The 10,771-nt window shown below is 32.7% G+C and overlaps 1 protein-coding gene across 3 annotated transcripts in view; it reads right to left on the bottom strand.

Moving 5' to 3' along the window:
• The window catches only part of GABRB1 (gamma-aminobutyric acid type A receptor beta1 subunit), a 375,428-nt gene that overhangs the window by 232,017 nt on the left and 132,640 nt on the right, over nucleotides 1-10,771 (bottom strand). For all 3 annotated transcript variants that reach the window (XM_006922474.2, XM_015597505.2, XM_015597506.2), the window contains one exon: nucleotides 5,897-6,117. In XM_006922474.2, coding sequence (XP_006922536.2) covers nucleotides 5,897-6,117 — 221 coding nt within the window. The remainder of the gene's footprint in view (nucleotides 1-5,896; nucleotides 6,118-10,771) is intronic.

Here is a 10,771-nt window from a genome sequence, read left to right as displayed (position 1 = left end):
ATGGAAAATCGCAAAGCAAATGAAAATACCTTTTGGAATAAAAGAAGTGGGAAAGGATTGGAACAGCTAAGTAAGACTTCTTTTGTTTTATAGTGTGACTTGGATCTCTATAAATATTTTACAAAATTATAAAATTAAACTAAAGACAATTTTAAAATCTAAACTAAAAGTAAAATGAAGTAAAATAATATCTTAACCATACAGCAAAGAACTATTCATAAACTAAACTTAAACTGCAATTTAAAATAGATTAATTTAATCAGTGTCTGTAATGAGATATATCCTAAAAACAAAAAGCACTGCAAAGAAATCTTCAGTCATCATGTCATTAGTAACAATAATGTTGGTATTTTTTTTATTTTAAACTATTATAGCTATTTTATATGTATACTAATATACGTATAATCATCGATTTAGTAGAATAAACTAAATAATCATGTTAATATATTAGGAATCAATATTTTCAATGGAAAAGAAACAAAATATTATTATATTTTATTTTTTAATTTTTATTATTCTTAGAAACAATATTAAATCAAAGAAGCTTAATAAAAACTATTATTCTAAATTTGAATTAGAAATATCAGTATGAATTCATGAAATATTTTCTCCATTTCTGTGATGAAAAATATACAAGTTGATATACCAGAAGATGAGGAAGCTATCAGTGACTATTGAGATCATGTTAAAAAACTCAAAGCCAATTTAGAGGGGCTGCCATGGCCAAAGATAAGCCAAAGCGAGCATCAAAAATAACAATAGCTGCAGTGGATTGAAACAGACATACCTGTTATAACCTGTGAATTCATAATGGTAAGCAAACACCAATAAAATGACAAAGTGTCAAACCCCAGTGGTCATATTTGGGAGTTTCTAGAGAAATAATTTGGTTTTTTTTGAAAACTGCTTAATAAAGGGAAATGATCAAGCATTGATCCTTCCTTCACTGCTCCAACTTTACCTGAGGATTACCAAACAGTTGATGAAGAAGAGTCCTTTAGAGAATAATGTTAATAAATAAGGCAGGAATGATAGAATATTGCCATTTTACAAACTCTAAATAAAGTTTAGGCAAAGATTACCAGAGGCTGTTATTGTTACAGCCAGAATTGTGTCCCTTTAAATTTATATGTTGAGTTCAAATCTCCAGTGCCTCAGAATTTGAAATTATTTCAAAATAGAGCTTTTACCATGGTAATAAAGTTAAAGTAAGATCATTAAGGTAGACCCTAAGCCAATATGACTGATGTCCTTATAAAAAGGGGACACAGAGATACACGAAGGTGATATGAAGAGACACGAAGAGGTTGGTCATCTACATGCCAAGGAGAGAGGCCTGCCTGCAACATATCCTTTCCTCACAGCCTGCAGCAGACTCCAAAACTGTGAGACAATAAATTTCTGTTGTGTAAGGCACCTAGTTTGTGATACTTTGTTACAGCAGCCCTAACAAACTAATACAATTACATATACATTAATGGGATTATTATAAGAAATAGATCAGGTTGTCAATGCTTAAATCTGTTTGTTCATCTATTTTCACAACACAAAGACAGACATAGCCTGGCATTTATGTCTCCCAATAGTAATACTCAATATGACTTATGAAGCAGTCTTGCCAAAGCACAACATATCTAAATCTATCAAGCCTCAGATATGGGGAACACATATAGAGGAACACGTTGATAATCAGAGGATGTAACCACAAAAATAATGTGACTAAAAAAAATGTTACTAGGGGGAAGAGGGAGGGTGGATAATAAAGGAATAGGAAACATTTAGAATAAAAGAGATTTTAGGTAATTCAATAGGCAATTGCAATGTGTATACCAGTTTGGACCTTTTAAAAAGTAAATAATTAATTATGAGATAGGTAAAATTACTTTAGATCTCCTAGTGTTGGAATCTGTAAAATTAGCATAATAATAGTACATAGTTCATAGTGTTGTGGTCATGATTAATATGACAATATAAGTAGAGCACTTAGCATAGTGTATTATGTATTTTGCAGTGTTGATTATTTATATATCTGGGTATTGGTTAAATTCCATGCTACAGTTGCAATCAGTATTAGTTAAAATACTGTGATATGTACATTTTACTCTGTGTATGCTTACTGTGCATGCACAAGTCAACATTCACACTCTACAACACACTTATTGAGTACTAGTGTGAGCCAGTTTTGGGCCAAAAGGCTTTTTACTCCTCATTCTCATATTGACCCTCAAAACCACTTGGCTCTGGGCTCACTTTTGGACTGAGATGCAGAAAGAAGCATCATAAAACTTCCAAAAAACACATAAATAAATAAATAAAAGGCAAGGCAAGGGTAAAGAGGGAAAGGCAAAAAAAAAAAAAAAAAAAAAAGTCAGTTTAAGGAGGTTAAATATGCTGCTAAATCCTTCCCAGAATTAAGTCATTCTGTGCCTGCCATTTTCTGGAAAAGATAAACAGTCTTTTTAGCACCCACAGGACTAGGCCTTGGAGAGAATCAGTATTTGCAGCCAGCTGAATCATGTTTGGACAAGAGGAAAAACACATCTGGTCATTAATAGTGATGATTACCCTTTGGTTAAAAGCTATCATTTAGATATAGGAAAAGCAGCAGCTGACAACTATCATGAGTCAGGTGATTACATCCTATAAATTTTCATTTCAATTTTTCAAACATTTATTTGGTTTGAGAGAGGGGATAAAAAAGTTAAGGAAATAGAGTTCACATTTTTTACAAATATAGTCTTGCTTGCATCACAGAAAAATAACTCTAAGACACAGAAAGATATAATATCATAAGATATTACAAATATCACAGGCCTTTATAAGATTAAAGTGAAGTAAGGTATAAAATGAGAGAGTTTTATCTGGTTAGGAAGATTGTAAAAATCCTCATGGATGTTTTTGAGAGATCTTTAAGAAAAAAAGAGTAACATGAGAGAAAGTAGTGGAGTGGGAAATACAGTTTTTGGGGATAGAGAAGGGAGGGTATTTCCATAGGTCCATAGGATTGCCCGATAAAGTATGGCACACTCAGCTAAATTTGAATTTTAGATAAACAGCTAATTTTTTTTTTTTAATGTATAAGTATGATCCATGCAATATTTGGAACATTCTTCAGTTCCAAATGTTCTGGATGTGTTTAGAGAAATAAGTAAGTTGTTCTACAAAAGTTTAGGCTTCATAGATGAATGTAATGGGCAATAATGTGGGAAAACTTTTTGATTATATATAGAAGGTCTTAGATTCCAGACAGAAAAATGAAAACATAATTTTTATGGGGACAATGAAGACTTTTTCTTTTTTGGTGCAGGAGTGATATAATTTGACATGCAATGTAGGAAGAATAAGATGGCGGTAATGAGAAAAAAAGAAATCGAGATAAGAAATTGGCCGGGAAGTTACATATAGTGAGCATGTTGATTTATTTATGTGATGGAAATGGTTTGGAAATAGAGATACAGTAGAGTGGAAGCAACAGATTGGATCTCAGGGACAAAAGAGATGTAAAGTCAAAGATGTCTACATTTCTGCCTATTGACTGGGATAATAATGATTTTGTTAGCAGCTGGGAAAGGAAGAGATTTTAGGAAAAATAGATGATAGTTCCAGGAGGAACTAGTAGGGTGTCCAGATATAGATGCTCAATAAGCAATTACAAATATTTTTCTGAATTCCATGGCTAAGAATTTCAGATATTTAAGCCTTTAAATTCAATGAGTTGGCTAAAGCTAGAGAGAAATTCCTCTAGTTTACTATTAGGGGCAAAAGAGGAGACAGTGATTGAACAGCAAAAAGACAGAAGAACAAGAATAATGAAACAATTGTGCTGGGTTTTGGAAATCCTGAAGTCCAGGTCAGTCATCATTCTTAAACTGTTCAGAGAAGACAAGAATATAGGTTGAGAAGCAACAATGCTGTTAATTTTTGAAAGAGCTGTTTTAGAAAAGTAGTATAGGTGGGAGCCATGGCTTTGGAGACTGAATAGTAAATGGGTGATGAGGAAGTAGAGAAACTGAAGCTGTGAGAGGACTGGTACATAAAGAGAAAACTAAAGGGAAGGTGCAAACAGAGAGAGAAGACTGAAGATTTAATAAAAGAAGGGAGCAAAGTCTGAAGAAGGTTCAGCAATAAGATTAAAGATAACCAACCACTAGGTTAAATTCAAAAATTTTATTACATATATTTTTTTCTACTTGCATATTGTTTTGGGAGTATTGGTGAACATACAGACAGTAATTGTATGATTTTGGTCTTTAACTGGAGTTTTAGCTTGGAGTTAATAATATAAGGAAGGAATTAAAGGGGACCATGAACACTCTAAAATAGTAGAAAATTTGGGGGCTACTTGAGCTTGTAGGCATATAGTTTTAATCAGTTCCTCAAAAGGATCACAAAAGGTGACAATAAAAAAACCCCAACATTCTATACATCTTAAAATAATATGTATGTCAAAATTTAGATATTTCTTCTGTAAAAATGGAAGCCTAAAATTGTTACCTAAAACAAAAACAAACAAACAAAAAAACCCTTAACTAACTACATGAGGTTAATAATAGACCTCTATAAGTGTATGATACCTCTTTTATACTTAATTCTTGAAAAAGTGAAGAAGTAAAACAAAACCCACTCTGGTGAAACATATTGCTGATATAAATTAAAGACAACCTAACTAAATGTAGTTATATCATCATGTGCATGGATTAGAACAGGAATCCCCAACCCCTAGGCATCAGACCGGTACCAATCTGTGACTTGTTAGAAACAGGGCTGCATAGCAGGAGGTGAGCAGTGAGTGAGCAAGCAAAGCTTTATCTGTATTTGCAGCCACTCCCCAGCACTAGCATCATCGCCTCAGCTCCACCTCAGATTATTAGGCATTAGATTCTCATAGGAGCACTGATGCCTGGTGCTGAAAAGGTTGAGGACCACTAGATTAGAAGACAATAATTTTAAGATGTGAATTCTCCCCAAACTGATCTATAGATTTGATTCAATGCAATGTCGATTGCAATCCCAGCAACCTTTTTTTTGTAGAAATTGACAAGCTGATTCTAAAAGTTATAGGTAGATATAAAGAACCTAGAGCATCTATAGCAATCTCAAGCAATAAATACAAAGTTGTAAGACTTACTTACAACACTTGACTTCCTGACTTAACACAGTTGGGGCAACTAAAATATTGTGATACTGCCTAAGGATGGACAGATAGAACAATCGAACAGAATAGAGCTCCAAAATAGATCTCCACTTATTCAGTCAAAGGCATCAAAACAATCTAATGAGAAAAGAAAACTTTTCAATAAGCAGTGCTGGAATAACTTTTTTAGCAATATGGGAAAACCTGAACCTCTACCCTTACCTCACACTAAACACAAAAATTAATTCAATATGTATCATATACCTAAATATAAAAAAACAAAACATAGAGATTTAAGGGAAGAAAAACACTATGGATCTTCTCAAAGTCACTACAAATATTTTCCTACTTCTTCAATATATTGTTTCCCAATTCCATTTCATAATTAAGTAGCTATACCGAATATCTAGAACACATTTTGATTCAGTCTGGGTGACTGAGACAATCAGGCAATTAGTTAAAAAACATATAACTTCTACAATAATCTAGATGGGAAATCTGTCTGATAAAGACATATCTTCTTATTACTGTTTATTATTTGAAAGTCAAGGCAAATAATTCACTTACCTTTGATGGACAAAGTTGCCTAGATATAGCACAAATAGTTCCAAAAAAGATTTTCTGAACTTTAATATAATTTTATTATACAGATGAAAGCATCTGTATATCCTCTTACTTGCTTTTCTCTCCTCTGCCAATTTCCAAGAAGGAAAACATAAAACCTAACAACAACAGTAAAACATGCAACACAAAGCTATTTACCGTAGTCCATAGAGAACTGTTCCATCGGGATGCAGCCGGATCATTCGATTTTTCACTGTAACCCCATGCACAAATGACTTCTTGTCATTTAGAAAGTAGGTATCTGGTACCCATAATTGGTCAGCTACCCTGTTGTCTAGTGTGAGGTTCAGTGGGATTCCAGAATAAGAAAGTCTTTTGTCTTTCCAAGACTGCTGGAAATACATGGTGAGTGTATAATCCTGTGAAATAAAGGAAACCAAAAAAATAATTTTACTATCATCATCATTGTCATCATTATCATCATCATCCTCATCATCATCATCATCATTATCATCATCATCCTCTGAGTACTAGAACAATAATTGAATGCATGCACAAGCATTTCCAAGAGTAAATCCATTTAATCAAATTTTAGTGTTTACAGTTAAGGTATTGATATCATGGGGAAGGTCATAAAGTGAAATTATACTGGGAGATCCATGTTCACAAAAGTTGACCTCTGGATGTTATGTTTACAATGCTGTATTTGGGAGGGAAACATTTGCTAAATAATAACTAAATATGAATGCACTTAAAAAAAGAGGGTGTCCCATCCAAGTACTAATGAGAACTGAACCTACATAGCTTCCGAGATCAGATGACATGAATGGACCTTGAGATAATCATGCTAAGCAAAATAAACCAGACAGAAAAAGTTGAAAACCACATGTTATCACTTATATGTGGGATATAAACCTAAAAGCAACAAATGAACAGTACAAATAGAGAGTCATGGACATGGACTATAGACTAGTGGTTACCAGAAGGTAGGGGATGAGGGGAGGAAGGAGGTAGATGGGGTAAAGGGGGTCAAATAGGTGGTGACAGAAAGAAATCTAACTATGGGAGGTGAACAAACAGTGTAAACATATATATGCCTTACTGTTAAAGTGTACAGCTGAAACTTATTGAATTTTGTTAACCAATGTCATCATAAAAATAAATTAATTAATTATTTAATTAATCAATTAAACAAGGAGAGGATGTTTTCCAAACTGCAAATGTCTTTTGAAATGAATACTGCTATTTGCCTTATATAGGTTATCAATTACCACTATCTGAATCTTTCTAGAAAATGAAAACTTGTCTATCAGTTCTGAAAAGTAGTTTATAAAGCACACTTGGATGTAGATATTTATTTGGCCTAAGAACTGACATAGGTGATAGAACTTCTCATTAATTCCTCTCACCTCATTCTTGCGTTGTTTCAGGAATTGGTTTGAGGTCAAAGTTGAGTTTGTACTTGAATTTTTTCCTTACCTCCTGTAAAAGATTACACTAAGGACATCGCTTTGCACATTTTTTTTTTTTTTAATTAAATTTTTTTTTTTTTTAATTTTCTGCCCATAGCAGTAAGAAACAAAAAGATTTGGGTTCAATCAATGAATTTCCCTTAGCAGAAAGAAACAAAAAGATTTGGGCTCAATCAATGAATTGAGCTTATAGGAGAGGAATGGTCATCTTAGAGCTTTAGTTGTTTGTTTTTAAAGAACTCTATTAATACAAAGTGTAACAGTCCATTAAAAAATAAGTGGTAGCAATGAAATTACAAAGTCTTTAAGATGTGAGTCTCAATATAATAAAAAAATGACTCATCTTTTCTTTTAAAGACATTATCTCTCAAAAGTGACCCTATGAATACTTTAGCAGCAATTAAGACATTGTGCATCACCTCTGCACAATGTCTGTGTACTGCCATTGTTGCTTATCATAGTATGTACTGTTATCACTTGTTGAGAAACATTGACTCAGATCATGCCTTACATGTGGGTAAACTACTCTTTATCTAGACCCCTATATGGATATTTGCATTTCTGAAAAATCCTAAAAAATAACACAAAATATTCATTCTGCAGAATGACTTTCAGTGTTCTTTAACTATGATATTCAAGAATGTTTACACTGTTTACTCAGAAACCATCTTGCAATAATTAAAAGCTACTCTTTCTTGTTCAATGACAAGGAAATTTGCTCTTTGCTATTAATCATGTACTATTCCTTTGAAAGATCTAAACCTCCTTCCACTTTACATTCATTTAACAAGAAAAGAAGAGCCCACAGAGTTATATACAATGCTCTTCTCAATTGCTACCATTTTCATTTGCATCCTCTTCAAGTTCTTATATCATACCTTTTTGAAAGAAAGTGAATTGTACAGATTCTGGTCCAAACTGCCTTGATTCCAATATATACTACATGTAGGGCTATATAACCGTGAAAAACTAACTAAAACCCTTGTATCTCGAATGCCTCATTTATAAAATAAAAATAATAGCATTTTACTGGCTTACTGTGAGCATCATTTGTGAAAATTATGGTGAAGGTACTTTAGAAACTGTAACATACTAAACAAATATATTATCTTCAAAATTGTTCATTGCTATTTAAAGATTTATATCATAGTTTCAAATTACTTGGAATGTACATATTCATTTTCATAAGCATTTCTATTTTTAAAAGTATGTTTATAAAATAACCTGTAGGCAGAAGGACATCTTTGAGCATGAAAATAAGCAATTATCTGATCAGTTGTAAGTTTTGGTGTTGGGTTTTTGTTTGTAATTCGGCCAACGTAAAAAATTAATAACTAGCCAAAGACATGTTATTGTAAATTTTGCCATGGGGATCAGCACAATCAGCAATGGCATACAGTTTTCAGTACCCGTACTAAATATCCATTAGCTTCCAGGATCTCATGAGTGCTATGGGGATTTCCTCATGATGAGACCACGGGGTAAATTCCTTACTCCATATTCTCCTCAAAAAAGTTTTACTGTGTGACATGGAAAAACTTATTATTGTAAAGTATAAAGGATTATAATGGCAAAATAATGCTGAAATAATAAATGTTATAATTAAAATAAGAATTTGTGGTAAGTAAACAATGGAGATTGAAAAGGAGAAAATAATGTAAGTAAGAGTGATCTGCGTAGATTTAAGTGTGTGTATGTGAGTGTGAGTGTGAGTGTGAGCATGAAGGACAGTGTGTGTGTGTGTGTGTGTGTGTGTGTGTGTGTATACATTTTTCCTTTCTCTTTTGGGAAACTTGTTTCCTGTAGGGAGAGAATTATACACATATATTAAGATCTTTACTCACTTTGATTTCAATAAATATTGACTAAAACTCACATCATGATTATAAATTAATTCACCTTTTTTGCAATAAGAAATAATTCAGTGAAAACTTATGTATGTTAGCATGTTACATTTAGAAGTGGGTGATGTGGAACAAGTACCCTTCAGAACTTTTTTCTTATGCATTTCTAGGATTATTATTCTAATATAGGATCTAATTCTATTCTAAATGGAAATATAGATATAAAAGATTGATATCTTAATAAAAACTTTTTGAAGATAATGATAATTGTGGTGATAATGAATGTTATGGAAAGACCTAAAACTCAGCAATCTTGTCTTTTTGCACTATCTGTATTATACCACATGCATGACAACTAACTCTCCTGGAGAGTGTTCTGTGCTCTGTAGTTTTTATAGCTCTTTATATCTATTATCACATTTTGCTCTCAGAACCTTCTGAGAAAGGCAAATTTTCTGTAAAATGATTTACATGTTTGAGAGATTATTACTGTATTTTAAATAAATTATTGTATTTGTCTCTTAATATAAATATGAACGATGACATCTGAATATAATGACTGTGAGTCGTTTTGTTGTATCCTATTTTTAGATGGTAGAAAAGAGGCTTAAAATGGCTGAATTTTGTTTTCCCATACAATAGATTTTCTATTAATTCTTCATTAGTCCAAAGTGCAAGCAGTCCAGGGAGGATGAAAAATTTTTCAGAAAGAAATCAAAGGTAATAATACTTTGGCCAAAAACACTAAAAATATTTTTCTTCTAAGTATATTTACAAATATTCAACCAGATTTCTCAAGTGTGCGAGCTACCCTTTGAGAGGAAGTGTGACATATTTAGAAACTATAGGCCATAGGGGATTCTTTGACACTGAGGCAAATTAATGGGATTAACTGGAGTGAGATTGCTAATGAAATTGGTCAGGCTAATTCAGGCATGAGATAATTTGATTCATTAAGGAAAAGCAAGGCAGATGATAGCAAATTGGAGTGCTCATCTGAACTACAAAAGGATACACTTTTTAAATCTAAAAATGTTTAAAGAAATAAGAAAATATTTATAAAAAATGAAGGTCAATCTTTTGAGGAATAAAAACATTTGTTTTAGATAATGGTTTTAAACTCAGAGTGATTTTGCCCCCCAGAAGACATTTACAGTGTCTGGAGACTGTTTGTTCCAGCTGGGAGTAATAGTGTGTGTGCTAGCATCTGTGGGTAGAGGCTAGGAAGCTTACCACATAATGCACTATGCAGTACGGCCTCCACAGTACAGGACTATGTAGCTCAGAGTGTCAATAGTGCCAAGGTTAAGAAAGTCTGCCTTAGAGAAAGTCTTGTTCTTTTTAGTAATAGTCAAAAAAATTCAAAATTTGTTATCACTGTTTATCATGAAAAATATGTATATTAATGTGTCTACCCTGAGACTTTAACATAACTCTCAAAACTTTGTGAATGGTGGCATTAGATGGTTTATGATTTGCATCCTTACCATATGAAATGATCTGGTAAAAATCCATTAATTACTTAGTATCAGAAGAGAGGGAAAAAAGATGTGTTTTAGGCAACTATATTGAGATATTTATTTTACCAGAATGAGCACTAAGAAGACTTCATAGTGGGCTGGAAATGTGAGAGTCCCTTATTAGCTACCTCTACAATTAGCACATTTCAGACTAATTTGTTAGAAAAGAGACAAAATATTGCTTTAACATCTAGTAATACTGCATCCACTCAAAAAGATCTTAAGCAATCCCTCTTT

The sequence above is a fragment of the Pteropus alecto genome, unplaced genomic scaffold (genome assembly GCF_000325575.1).
Source record: "Pteropus alecto unplaced genomic scaffold, ASM32557v1 scaffold57, whole genome shotgun sequence".
Lineage (NCBI taxonomy): Eukaryota > Metazoa > Chordata > Mammalia > Chiroptera > Pteropodidae > Pteropus > Pteropus alecto.
The sequence above is the reverse complement of the archived record's forward strand: the minus strand, read 5'-3'. Positions and strand labels throughout refer to the sequence as shown.